Below are 14,944 nucleotides of genomic sequence, written 5' to 3' on the forward strand. Positions count from 1 at the left end.
CAGCTCAAAGCTTTAAGAAGTAGACTACATTTATTTAGACGAGCATTACTTCTGGGAACACAGGCAGAAATAGGCTACATAGCAGGTTGAATGGAGTTGACTACATTTCCCGTCAGCCCCGTGGTGAGCGTCAATTTTCCCTTTTCAGCAGGGTTTTCTTGGTCCGCAGCTGGATCAGCTGGTTGGACGCTCCGCTGTGCGGCAGTCACTTTTTGGGGGGCGAAAAAGAACATTTGGTAGTTTTTATTGGACTTTTTCACCGGAAACGCTGGATTTGGCTCCTGATTTTCACACAGTTTTCATATTTACTTTCTTTCTTTTTATTTATATGATTTTAGCTGTAAGTGTCGATAAATTGGATTAAAGTATTTTATGATTTGAAAAGTTATATTTGATAGTCTCCTGGTAGTGAATGGCCTGGAGCTGTGCGAGCTCAGCAGCATCAGACTGTGGGTTTAGTTGGACTGAGGCTCCTGTGCCAACGCCTTTCCCCCCCTCTCTCTCTCGGCTTCGCCCTGCGTTGGGGAACTTCAGCTCACGCCGAGCTCAGAGCTCGTTGGACGGTGTTTTCAACTTATGAGCTGCTGAAACCACAGTCCGTCGCCTAAGAATTAGTTTGAAGGAAAAAAAATGGGGTGCACGATCAGCGCCGAGGACAAAGCTGCGGTGGAGAGGAGTAAAATGATTGATAAAAACCTGCGAGAAGACAGAGACAAATCCTCCAAAGAAGTGAAACTACTTTTACTCGGTATGAACTTTATTTACAGTCTCTCTCTCTTTTTTATGTACAGCAGATGTTGTGTCATCACACGACTGTATGAGAAGTCCACTTTTAATATTCACTTCTTTAGTGTGGGATCGTTTTAGGTTTTAGGTTGACTCCAAACACTCCTCCCTCCCCCTCCTCCTGTCAGCTTTAAGCAGCTGCGGCTCATCGCTTCTCCTCTTCCTTCAGAAGTAAACCAGATGTTGGTGGTGAGAGGGCAAATGCAAGTCCTTAGCCACCTCATTGGTTTTCAGTCTGTGTTGCATTGCTGAAATTGGGAGTACTTGCCCAGAGCTGACAAGTGTTGTCACTTGCCTCGGGTCTGTTTTACATCAGTGCTTACAGATTTAGAGCTGCAGGTAAAAGCTGGTCTGGGGTCAGTCTGTTCTGGTACTTGAGAACAAGTGCATTTAAAATGAATTGTATTGGAGCTTCTGAAAGAGCTGAGCTTGACATTATCACAAGTTCATGGACAAAAGTGTCCACCTGTGATGAGCTGTGCTGCACTGGCAATCTGTGCATACAGCCTGCAGCCACACCAAGACTGATATGCCTGCATATGCAGTTAAATGAATGAGCAACCCAATCAGTTAATCCGCTCATTATTTAAGGTCTGCATATTTTTAGTGTTCTTCACCTTAGTCATTTCTAAATGTAGTAATTTAACTTCTTTTAGAATCGTTTTGTCTTTAGCCAAAGCAGTTTGTTGCTGTGGTGAATTTCAGGCAGAGGATCCTGCCGACCACACAAAAAGTCAGGCCTTATCTTCACAGTGTGTGCAGATTTCAGCATGCTATAACTGTATGCTGTATTGTTACACTGTCACTGTGGGTGTGGGGTATTAAATTAGCCCAGTCTAACAAGGCTTAGTGTTTTTATTCTCTGTGCCTGTGGATGTATTTCATGGTGTAAATGTGTAAGAACAGAGAAAGATCCTGTAATTGAATATGATGTCTGTTAAAATATTCATGTAAATACCATCGGACTTGCCTAAACTTGAGACAACAGGGTAGATTCTTTTGTTTTCCATTCTGGAAAAAGAAGGAGAACATCAACATCAAAAAGCTCCATTAAAATTTTATGGTCTGTTGATCTGGGCCTGCCCAGATTTGTGGTATTTTGTTTCTAAACTGAGCAGAGAGACGACTGTGATATTTTTTGTGCCATCTGTTGTTTAAAACAAAAAAAAGACTTATCAGTGCAGAAAGTGAACCAACCAGACAATTAAACATCCTTTACTGTGTTTGACCTTGCCTAAAGTATTAGTATAACAGAAAATATCATATCGTAAACGCTCCCAGATGAGCAACATATTAACTTTGCTGTTCACACTCATACTGAATGCTAATCGCTGTCATTTCAATATAATGAACTATATGTGAAGATGATCACAAGAATATGATACAGAGATTTAGGAATGGGCGTAAACCAAAGCAGAAGAAGAGTTATGGGTCGTAAAACTAAAGGAGAGAGGTGGAAGATGTTGTTTGTCACTATATGAGACCGCTGTCTAACACACAGTTTTATTCACGTAACAATATCATACGTAACATACCATTCTTTGGGTACACTTTGCTAGTAGCAGGTATAATCTCCTGTTTTAACTCTTCATGATTCAACAAGGTGCTAAAAAAAACATTCCACAGGGATTTTGGTTCACATTGACATGACAGCATCACACGGCTGCACATTCATGATGTAAATCTTCCTCCACGTCCCAAAGGTGCTCTGTTGGATTGAGATGCGCAGACTGTGGAGGCCATTTGAGTGCAGTGATCATTGTTATGTTCAAGAAACCACTTTGAGATGATTTGAGCTTTGTGAAATGACCTGGGGCGTTATTCTGCTGGAATGACCAATCAGAAGATTTGTACACCGTGGTCATAATGGCATGGATAGAGTCAGCCACTGTACTCAGGAAGGCTGTCGCGTTTAAACAAGTGTGAAAAGAAGTGTGTCAAATTCTGACCTTACTGTCTGAATGTTGCAGCACAAATTAAGACTCATCATCATTTTTCCAAACTTTTATTGTGCAATTTTGGTTAGGTCGTATGACTCGTAGCCTCAAGTTCCTGTTCTTAGCTGACAGGAACGGCACCCGCATTGGTGTTACGTTGCTGTAGCCCATCTGCTTCAAGGTACAACATGTTGTGTATCCAAACGTGCTCTTCTGCATACCTTGATTGTATCCAGTGATTATTTGAGTTACTTTTGAGTTGCTTTTCTTATCAGCTCTAAACAGTCTGACCTTTCTCCTCTGACCTTTTGTATCAACAAAGCGTTTTAGCCCAGAGAGCTGCCACTCACTGGATATTTTCCCTTTTTGGGCAATGCTCTGTAAACCCTAGAGATCATCGTGAAGGAAAATCCCAGTAGATCGGCAGTTTCTGAAACACTCAGATCAGCCAGTCTGGCACCAACAACCATGCATGACGTTCAGAGTCACCTAAACAACCTTTCTTCTCTATCCTGATTCGCAGTTTGAGTGTCAGCAGGTCATTTTGATCATATCTGTGTGCCTAAATGCATTGACTTCTTGCCATGTGATCAGCTGATTAGATATTTTTGTTAAAGAGCAAAGTGGCCAGTGAGTGTTAATTTCGTCACGCAGCAGGATGCCAGAACATAGCGCTGTTTGTAAATTACAGTTTTTAATGATGGTGGAAAATCTACTCATAAAACTGTAGAAAGTGTTTATTCATGATTCAGCTTGGACAGTTCAAAGGAACAAATGAATTTGTCAATTACTGTAACTGTGGTGGTAAATCAGAAAGATAATCAAAGGTAAAGATATTGTCTGTGATTTTTTTTTTTGGAGAGACAAAGTGTAACGTAATACCCTGAAATAACGTTTTGTTTTTTAGGCACCACCCACTTAACCTCACTTAACATGAATATTTTCCACTAACAGGAACTGCACTGTGTGAACATTTGCGGTTGTTGATCAAGACTGAGATGATTTTCATGCTTCTCTATATCTGATTTCCTGCTTTTCCCCCCTTGTTTGTGTTCTGTGTCACATTCTGGATAGAGGCATTTTTCTCACAATGAGGCAGCTTTTCCATCAGTGCGCTGTCCTTTGTGTCTGCAATGATTTTTTGTACCTTGATTTAAAAGATAAGACAGAACTAAACTCTGCCAGTAAATCTACTTACTGTATTTTTTGAGCCATTACTGCCCACAAGTGTTAGGTTACCTTTTATTTTTTCTCCACTGTTAGGTTAATAGACTACAGCATGGCTGTTGTTTGGGAAAAAAAAAAGCTGCTAGGTTAAAAATAGATTCCACATGAAGTCACATATGTGGGTTTTGGATACACACAAATCCTACCAGCAGATATACGAGGATTGACTTCAGGTGGAAAAATGTGGCGCTATAATACTAAATTCAGGCAAAACTCTTACTGTATGGAAAGATTTATTGTCAAATTTTGACCTCAGAGATTTTTCCAGGCAGTGCCCTTCACTCCCTGTCTGTACGGGAAGAGGAGAGTTCATGGGAAGAACAAAGAGGACTTCAGCTGCTGTGCTTTATTCAAAACCACAAAACCTTAGAGCCAGCTAACCCATCCAATGAACAGTCTCCTATTTGACCACAAACAATTTTTTTTTTTTAAATCTGCATTTCAGATTGTTGTTAAATGAGGCTTGGTTTGGAGTCTAATTCCTGCCTGTGTTTCTGGCTCCCTGTGTAAAGTTGGTTTTTTAATTGGCAGCAGGCCATGCTTGACAATCAGCCAAAAATGCCATGAATGAGAGAACTGGTTGCTGACAGAACTGAGAAGTGGGATCAACACACTTTGTCTTCTCCCCTCTGTCTGATGAGCCCGATGAGCATAAATCTCTCTGGCTGCTGACAGCTTAACCAAAGAATTCATGGATTTTATTCTTGCTGGCCGTCCATCTGAACACGATACTGTATTCTGAGCCTCCTTGACAAACTTCATCTGCTGTAGATTCCTGACTGGCAATGGGAATGTGTCTCATTTTGAGGGATTCATTGTGTTAAGACAATGTAGCTTACTGGGTGTTTTAACCTCCTAAGACCCAAACTCTTCCATTGCATGCATTTTTAATTTCTGTTTGATATTTGGGCTGATTGGGACCTGATGAATGTAAAAACAAACAATTACCAGATTTTTTTTACCTACTTTTTGTTTCTAAGAAAATGAGAGCCACAAATGAGGATATTAGTTTAAAATTTTGATAGAACAGTAGCAGTATAATGTCCTCGTAAGTGGATATCAGGCTCTGTAGAGCAAAATCGAGTATTTTGGTCTAAATAACCCAAAATGTGATGTCCACATATGTGGACGCCAGGTCCTAGGAGGTTAAGGAAGAAAGCAGTCGCCCATATTTCAAAACATTTAGTTACATTTACAATAATCTTTTTACTTTTCTTTTCTTTTTTTACGTTAATGTAACCTTTTGTGAAGTGACTACACAGCTCAGATGACGATGACAATATTTTCCCTGTTGGCTTCTCCCCTCACTCTCTCACTGGCGTGCCCTCATCTTTGTTATATTCTGTGCAACGCTTATTGGGAAGCTTTCTCAACACTTACACTTACACATGAAATTGTTTTGACTAAAATATTATTGTATGCACCTTACGTGTCTTTTGTCAGGTCCGCTCACACGTACACTGAAAAAAAGGCCATGTTGGATTTACTTGATTCAATAATGGACATTGGTTGCACACAAACGTTTTGCTTTGGCAGAAACTTAAACAACTGAGTTAAATCAACTCAACTTATTCATAGTCAATAAACCTGTGCATTTTGTGTTCATAAAACGTGATTGAAACATGTTTAGATGAAGTAAGTTGAGCTCTTGGAATATTTTAATCCTTCACAATTTTGTCATTTTATTTCAACACTATTCAATAACCTTTACCACAGTACTACTTGATCACTTAAATACTACATGTTGACTTCATATTACATAATGTTCAACAAAGTCTAGAGTCTGGTTAACATAAAAGTTGAATGGGTCTACAACAACTAACATCCTCCTATATCCTGGTTGCAGGGGGGCTAGGTTACGAGGCATGGTACACACTGGACAGCTCACCAGTGAATCACATAGAGACAAACAACCGTTTGCATTAACATTTATGGTGAATTTAGAATCACTAATCAACCTAAGCTAACTCTTGTAACTGCATGACTTTTAACTGTGGGAGGACACCAGAATACCCAGAGAGAAATCAGTGCAAACTAGCCATATTGTGGATTTGATTCCAGGACCTTCTTACTGTGAGGCAACAGCACTAACCACCATGTCACCAATCCAGGCTGGACATAAGTAGGAAAGCTATGATTTCAAGGCTTGATGCGGAATTTTCTGTACGTTTTTGTCCTTGACATGCAGGTTAAAACACAATAAAAAGCAATAGCATACACGTTGTGTGTGTGTGTGTGTGTCTGTAGTTGTCTGCCTCTTGTAACTCTAGTGATTTTCTCCAAAAGTTGATTCTGTTCATCTGGACGTAGCGTTTTGTGGGAGAAACATTTCGTCACTCATCCCACAAAATGCTACGTCCAGATGAACAGAATCAACTTTTGGAGATTTACTTTCCTGGATGACTGAGAATGCATCAAGACGTTCTAGTGATTTTCCTGCAGTTTGAAATCTCATGTGATCTTGTTAATGTTCATGAGTCCAGCAACTAACCACTCTTACTAGATTGTATCAGGTCATCTCAACAAGAACAAATTAAGTTGTTGAATTTCGTACAGATCCTACATGATTTAATTACGTTCAAGATAGAAACATGAAAATTTTGTGTTCAAATTACAAGGTAGACTTTTTTTTAATGTAACAACCACCCAATTTACTTCTTTCGGTTTACCAAAAAAAGTAGAGGCAGCTGTTCGACTTGACTGAGATGGATGCCTTCCTCAAACCACGATCCAAAGCGTGCAAGACTGAAATCCCTTGCAGTGTCGCAAGATTTAACATTGCTTTAATTTTATTGACTTACTTCACTCGAACATGATATGAAAAATTTAATCTACCCGCTCTGCATATTATGTAGTTTCTACACTATATAGTTACACTTAACTTTAAACCATGAGGCAATTGTGCTAAATACACGCAAGATGCTTACATAAATCCAAGAGCTGGCCAATCCCTTTTTTTCAGTGTAACATGTGTAAGAACAGGTGCAGTTAGCTGTAAAAAGCAGGAAAAGGTGGATCTAGGTGACTGAATAATGTTCGTCTATGTATGTACGTATGTATGTATGTATTTATGTATGTATGTATGTATGTATGTATCTATCTATCTATCTTTCTATCTATCTAATATAAAAAAGAGAAAAGGATCATCCCCTCTCATACTGCAACATTGGATTTGAGCCAGAAAACAAGTTTATGTTTGTTATTGGAGGGGATGGGGGGGGGGTCAACTTGCTGACATCCTGTTTGATTCATATTCTGTATTTTTATGGCCTAACTGCTCTCAAACGCCCAGACCAGCGTGATATCTGGGACTGTCTCTCTAGTGGAAAAACACAGTTTCAGCCAGAAGCGTGACAACTGTTTCCTGTTTGGGTGATTATTGTAGAAATACTATAATGATTGTTCATGTGAAATCCCTCCCTACTCATCATCATTACGGTATCATTTATTATAATGGAAGCTTGGTGCGGCTTTGACATCACCACTGCCATCAGTTCATTGTTTGTCGCAGATTCCCACTATTTTGAATCAAGTGCACCAGCTCATCGAACGACTCACTGTGCTCCTTCACTGTTATCTGGGCTATTACGGTTTGCAGTAAGCAGTTAGCGTCTCATTCCTCTACATGACGTTGGTGACTGTCTATTTCCGGTGATGAAGGAAAATTGAATGTGCTCACGCTGAGAAACTGCTGAGTGGTGCAGCCAGTTGATTTCGAGCAAGTGAGTACTACATGACTGTTTGCACTCCCCCCAGGGTCCAGTTTGGTTTCTGAAATTCATCACAAAGAAGCTTTTTTCCTGGTGGTTTTGGTGCAAACATGCCACACACTGTGGGATGTATGATTAAATGAGATGGGATTAAGTTCAGCTGTTATGAAAAGCTGGTGTGATCCATGTGACAGGGGACTAGACTGTAAGACATTCTGTAGTAGCTTTCATGTTTGTATTTATTTATTTGTTTGTAAATACTGTCCATTTTTGCAGGTGCTGGAGAATCTGGGAAAAGCACAATAGTTAAGCAGATGAAGTAAGTTACAACTTGTGTATCAAACGCCTTCTTCCTGGAAGAAACCTTTATTTATTTATTTATTTTATTTATTTATTTTCTACATTGGTGAAAGACAGTCCCAGCTCCTCGTATAGCTGCAGCACATTTTTATGGGAAAGCAGATCTGGAGCCTCATTGCGCTCCACTCAGGGCCTTTGTGAATAACATTTTAAACAATGGCTTCAGAGGCCGGTTGTAGCCTGGCAGGGCCTGAATAGAGCCCCCCAGTTCCCACATTAGCCATGCTGTATGCTCAGTGAAGCTCAAATTCCAGCATTAACGACAGTACAAGCATTAAACTTTCCTAATGTGCAATTTGCCCCACATTTGTTAAGGCCACATTGTTAACACTGTCAAATATTTACACGGGCTCTAAAATCCTGTTTGGATTTTGTGTCTGTGTCAGGATCATTCATGAAGATGGCTACTCAGAAGAGGAGTGCAAGCAGTACAAAGTGGTCGTGTACAGCAACACCATCCAGTCCATCATGGCCATCATCAGGGCAATGGGCCAGTTGAAGATAGATTTCGGAGACGAGGCGCGAGCGGTAAGCTAACTGCACTGGGTCGACATAAAAGATGACGTTCAAAGAGAGAATTTTACGATGTGAGCAGTTATTCGTGTTGCCAGGATGACGCTCGCCAGCTGTTTGCCCTGGCGAGTTCAGCAGATGAAGGGGTGATGTCCGCAGAGCTGACCAGCGTGATCCAGAGGCTGTGGAGCGATGCTGGAGTTCAGGCCTGCTTCGATCGATCTCGAGAGTACCAGCTCAACGACTCGGCTGCATAGTGAGCACTCACTTCTCCACATAGATATTAGATGAGCTGACACACAGATGACTGCAGTCATAACACAGTCAATATAAATCGGTTTCTCAAGAAAAGTTTTATCATTGCATTTTCTTCGTCACCTGGAGTGTGACAGCTTTGACTAAAAGCTGCTCTCCTGCTTCATGTTTGAAATACAGAGAGGCAAGATGTGTCTTGTTCCTCGAAGTCCTGTGTCGGCTTGTTGCACAACGGACTGCATTCCTGAAACAGGGCAAGAAACGAAGGAGAAACAGGCAAATGGAAATTGCAGCCCTCCGCTTAAAGGCATTTGGGCAAAACAGTTTGTTATTAAAGTGAAACTCAGAATGAGAACACCTGATGGGAAGTTTGAGCTAAATATAGCTTAGACTTTAATTACCAATCAGACGAGGATAAAGCTCAAGGTTCTTTTGTGCTTCTGTAGCGTTTATATCACACTCGTCCTGAAAAGAAAACGTAGCGTAGCTTAGCGTGAAGGACACACTCTCTTTGTTGTCAAAACAGGCGGGCTGTCATGACTCTGTGTCCACACTATGAGAAAAGAAGAGCCTGTAGAGATAGACTGTTTATACTCAACCCAAAAGGAGTCAGTGTTTATCATCCACGAAAATATGAGCCCATATTTAGTATCATTTTGTGGCGTCCTCAGATGTGTGCATGCAGGATGATCTCCGCATGACCAAACATTTGTTACTCTGCATTAAACTAGCATTTTTGGAAATATTTGGCAATAAAAGAAAACAAACAAACAAACATATCATATGTATGTACAGATTTTCAGCAGAGTATTCAGCAGATTCTGTTGTGGAAAGCCTAAAAATGTATTTTACACCCTGCTGAATGCATACTACTTTTTTTCTGTCCCTCAGCTACCTGAACGAAATGGAGAGAATCTGCCAGACAGATTACATCCCAACTCAGCAGGATGTTTTGCGCACACGTGTGAAGACCACCGGGATCGTTGAAACTCACTTCACGTTCAAAGAACTCAACTTCAAGTTAGTACAGCTTCATATTGCTCACAAAGGGCCTCCTTTGGGCGACTTATTGAGCAGCTCTTGTCTATACTGGTTTACTATATTTATAAACATTTACCTAGATGTCTTCATTGTAGACTCAACAGAGCAGTTCCCAACACAGAGAGCGGATTCTACTTCAGGAAATAAGGACTATTTTTAGGCTTTTCTTGTTTATGTTTTTTATGTAAATTGTAATGGTCGAGTGCAAAAAGACTTCCCTGTGTGAAACAGTTACATAACACAAAAAGTATTTGTGTTAATTAAAGAGAGCAATGCCCTGTACACTTCGCAATTCATCCTGCTATTTCAATCAGCAATCACATCATCAGTAAACACTAGTGGGCTTGTTCCAGCGGCACCCGTACATGCCCATGCCATAACACTGCCTCCACTCTGTTTGACAGAGGATGTTTTATGTTTCTCTCCATACTTTTTTCTTCCCATCATTCTGGGACAAGTTGATCCTGTTTTCATCTGTCCAGAATTTGTTTCCCGGCAAAGTCTGTTCTGCTCTTCATGTTCTTGAGTGTAACCAGTGGTTTGCACCTTGTTGTAAATCCTCTGTTTTTCCATTCTTAAAGGTGTCTCTCAATTGTAGACCTTGACAGCTAGCTTGTTAAAAGTGTGGCTGACCTGTTTAGATGTTGCCAAATGTTTGGTTTTTTTTACCATGGAAATAACTCTGTCATTGTGCACTTTAGTTGTGACCTGTTTCAGGTCTTTTGGTGTCGCTGAGCTGGCCAGTCCGTTCCTTTTTTTTACAAATAAAAAGGCTCGCTTTGATCCTATATCTGTATAATAATAATTACAACAACAACAACAATAATAATAATACATTTTATTTAAAAGTGCCTTTCAAAACACTCAAGACAACTTTACAGAACAAATAAGACAAGCATAAAAACAGGAAATGAGCACAATAATAAAACAAAGTTTAAGAGCATGGAGTAGTTATACCGAGTAGGCTATCTTGAACAGGTGGGTTTTGAGGGTGTACTTAAAAAGGGGGAAAGAACTGATGTATCTAAGGTCAGGGGGTAAGTAATTCCAAAGTCGAGGGGCAGAGCAACTAAAAGCCCCCCCACCCACCGGGATGGGATGGAGATCTGTACCAAGTCAGAGAGATATGGTGGGGAGAGAGAATGAATAGCCTTAAATGTGTAGAGGAGTATTTTGAAATTAATGCAGAGTTGAACCGGGAGCCAGTGAAGCTGCTTCACGATAGGGGTGATGTGGTGAGCAGAGGGAGTCCTAGTAATAATACGGGCAGCAGAGTTCTGGACACGTTGAAGTTTGTTGATGAATATACCCTACACACACACACACACACACATGTATATATATATATATATATATATTATACATATATATATATATATTAGGGGTGCAACAATACACAAAATTCACGGTTCGGTTCGGTTTGATACTTTGGTGTCATGGTTCGATATTTTTTCGATACAAAAAAAACGTTCATGCCTTTTTGTCATTTATTAAATTTTCACGGCACATTCCGCACCACATCTCTGTGCGTTCATCATTTGTTTGAAGCCAGCTCACCTCCTGCAACTACTTTTCCGAGAATACGTGCTTCTTTTGTGGTTCGGACTCCTTCTGACATTTCTTTGGAGGTGGAGGAACATCACAGTAATTGCTTAAAGGAGCTTCTTCGACATCTTTAAGAGTTCTAAACAAATGTCTGTCCTCCTCCTGAAAATCTTATGTATGCAAACACGCGTTGCAACTTCTTATCTTGTGCCTGTTTTTTATTTTGACAGCGAATGCGCACCTGCGGACCACTTATGTGCAGCCTTGGTTATTTCGCTTGTCATATTGCAGCCACAGAAATTCTTTTGTCCATGAAACCATAAAGCTGCACTTTCTTTTTGCCTTATGGTCTGATTTGTCATAACTTTTCCGTTTTGTGGTAAGCTTTTCTTTGGCTGTCACTTCTTCACCCTGACCTGTCTTATTTGGCTCAGCAGAACTAAAATATTGTGGCGAGCTCAGACAAGGAGGAGACGAAGGTATCGTTTGGTCTTGCTTCCCGTGAGCTAGCCAGGGAGCACAGCCGTTTATTGACATCTGCAGAAGAACACTGCCGCTAGCTAACTGCTCAGCGCGGCAACAGCACAGCAACAACAACAACAACACACAGGGCGGAAGGACACACCGTCGCAGCGAGAGGGCGTCACCCGTCACTATGGCAACATAAACAAAACATAACTGTACAAACAGAACCCCGAACAGCCCTGACCCACTACATACCCCCCACCTAAGGGGTCAGTCGTCCCCGACGACCCCATTACCCCACACAAAGTCCAGCAAATGTCCCTCGGGTCAGAACATGGGGTGCCACCATCATCCCACTTCTGACACAAATGTGGCGAGCTCAGACAAGGAGGAGACGGAAGTATCGTTTGGTCTTGCTTCCCGTGAGCTAGCCAGGGAGCACAGCCGTTTATTGACATCTGCAGAAGAACACTGCCGCTAGCTAACTGCTCAGCGAGGCAACAGCACAGCAACAACAACAACACACAGGGCGCCCTCTGACCCCCGAAGGACACACCGTCGCAGCGAGAGGGCGTCACCTGTCACTATGGCAACATAAACAAAACATAACTGTACAAACAGAACCCCGAACAGCCCTGACCCGCTACAATATGTATCCTGCTGCTTTTACACACGCACTCACATAAGCTCAGCGATTCTCTGCGCGATCAACCTCTCACATGTTTAAGCTGCGGGAGGTTTCACTTGTCATGTTTGCATAGTAAGCTAACGATTGATAAGACGATGTCAGAGGAATTGGTGCGCAAATTATCATCACTCACCAATCAGTGCTGTCGCTCTCTATACACAGTTCACGCGATTGCAAAGTGAAAGCAAAAAACAAGCGCAAATTCAAACGCGATTTCAATATGTCACATATTGACAGTGGCTCACCGATGCCAATGGCATAATTACCCAGCTACATTTCCGAAAGAATGCAAAAGCATTGACATATATTTTTCCTTCCTACAATAGCCTGACGGGCAGGGCAGAGATAGATTTTGGTAGCCCGACTGGAAAAATCGCTAGCCCCGGGACGTCTGGCAGGAGCCCTGTATCTGATTGAGGAATCACTCATCTTTGGAAAAGAGAGTTTATTACAGAGAAATGGCTCTTTCCAAAATAAAAGCTATACTATACGCTTCTTCTGGGCTATATTCTCAGCAGCATATTAAACATATCAGGTCCCCATAAGAAGAATCATGTGCTAACGGCTGTCTAAATGACTCGGGTAAAGTTTGTAGCATGCGTGCTTGTTGTTTTTGTCTGCTTCCACTTGTCTTTGCACTAGGATAATGTCAGCATAAATGTGCAGTCATATTTGTTGTGTTCCCACTAGTGCTGTCAGCGTAAATCTCGTTGAAATGACGTTAACGCCACAACACAGCAAATCTCCGTTAACGAGCTACCGCGGATCGCCCATGCATGGGGCTGGACGGCCAACACGTTAACGAGCTAACTGTGCTAACACACTAGCTCCCACCCATGTAATTGAGCATTGCCTGGCACATCCAACATACTGTTTTACTTTAGTCCATGACGCGCTTACCTTCAGGGTCATACGTCACATGAAAACCAAAATAGTTCCAAACGCCAGATCTGAATGAGGGTGGGGGAGGTTCAATTTGCCATGTTGCAAGGAGAGCTTAACTTCTGTCTCGCTAGCTTGCCCTGTGCTCAGTGAATCTGCGTTCGACTACTCCGCCTAGGCTGCACTGTCGTCGGGGACGACTGACCCCTTAGGTGGGGGCTATGTAGTGGGTCAGGGCTGTTCGGGGTTCTGTTTGTACAGTTATGTTTTGTTTATGTTGCCATAGTGACGGGTGACGCCCTCTCGCTGCGACGGTGTGTCCTTCCGGGGTCAGAGGGCGCCCTGTGTGTTGTTGTTGTTGCTGTGCTGTTGCCGCGCTGAGCAGTTAGCTAGCGGCAGTGTTCTTCTGCAGATGTCAATAAACGGCTGTGCTCCCTGGCTAGCTCACGGGAAGCAAGACCAAACGATACCTTCGTCTCCTCCTTGTCTGAGCTCGCCACAATATTTTAGTTCTGCTGAGCCAAATAAGACAGGTCAGGGTGAAGAAGTGACAGCCAAAGAAAAGCTTACCACAAAACGGAAAAGTTATGACAAATCAGACCATAAGGCAAAAAGAAAGTGCAGCTTTATGGTTTCATGGACAAAAGAATTTCTGTGGCTGCAATATGACAAGCGAAATAACCAAGGCTGCACATAAGTGGTCCGCAGGTGCGCATTCGCTGTCAAAATAAAAAACGGGCACAAGATAAGAAGTTGCAACGCGTGTTTGCATACATAAGATTTTCAGGAGGAGGACAGACATTTGTTTAGAACTCTTAAAGATGTCGAAGAAGCTCCTTTAAGCAATTACTGTGATGTTCCTCCACCTCCAAAGAAATGTCAGAAGGAGTCCGAACCACAAAAGAAGCACGTATTCTCGGAAAAGTAGTTGCAGGAGGTGAGCTGGCTTCAAACAAATGATGAACGCACAGAGATGTGGTGCAGAATGTGCCGTGAAAATTTAATAAATGACAAAAAGGCATGAACGTTTTTTTTGTATCGAAAAAATATCGATGACACCAAAGTATCGAACCGAACCAAACCGTGAATTTTGTGTATTGTTGCACCCCTAATATATATATATATATATATATATATATATATATATATATATATATATATAGGCTGGGGTCTATCACACCAGGCAAGACCCCAGGTGCAGGCTGTGTAAAGATGCCCCAGAGACTATCCAGCACATAACAGCAGGGTGCAAGATGCTAGCAGGCAAGGCATACATGGAACGCCATAACCAAGTGGCCGGCATAGTGTACAGGAACATCTGTGCCGAGTATAACCTAGAAGTCCCGAGGTCAAAATGGGAGATGCCCCCAAGGGTGGTGGAGAATGACCGAGCTAAGATCCTGTGGGACTTCCAGATACAGACGGACAAAATGGTGGTGGCTAACCAACCGGACATAGTGGTGGTAGACAAACAGAAGAAGACGGCCGTAGTGATCGATGTAGCGGTTCCCAATGACAGCAATATCAGGAAGAAG

General features: G+C 41.9%; 1 protein-coding gene across 1 annotated transcript in view; it reads left to right on the forward strand.

The window, feature by feature from the left end:
- The window catches only part of gnai3 (guanine nucleotide binding protein (G protein), alpha inhibiting activity polypeptide 3), a 22,355-nt gene continuing 7,411 nt past the window's right edge, over positions 1–14,944 (forward strand). The window contains exons 1-5 of the mRNA XM_082519142.1: positions 1–748; positions 7,937–7,979; positions 8,407–8,548; positions 8,632–8,789; positions 9,680–9,808. Coding sequence (XP_082375268.1) covers positions 631–748; positions 7,937–7,979; positions 8,407–8,548; positions 8,632–8,789; positions 9,680–9,808 — 590 coding nt within the window. The 5' untranslated portion in view covers positions 1–630. The remainder of the gene's footprint in view (positions 749–7,936; positions 7,980–8,406; positions 8,549–8,631; positions 8,790–9,679; positions 9,809–14,944) is intronic.

Source organism: Aulonocara stuartgranti (genome assembly GCF_965226115.1).
Source record: "Aulonocara stuartgranti genome assembly, chromosome: 20".
In the NCBI taxonomy this organism is placed as follows: domain Eukaryota; kingdom Metazoa; phylum Chordata; class Actinopteri; order Cichliformes; family Cichlidae; genus Aulonocara; species Aulonocara stuartgranti.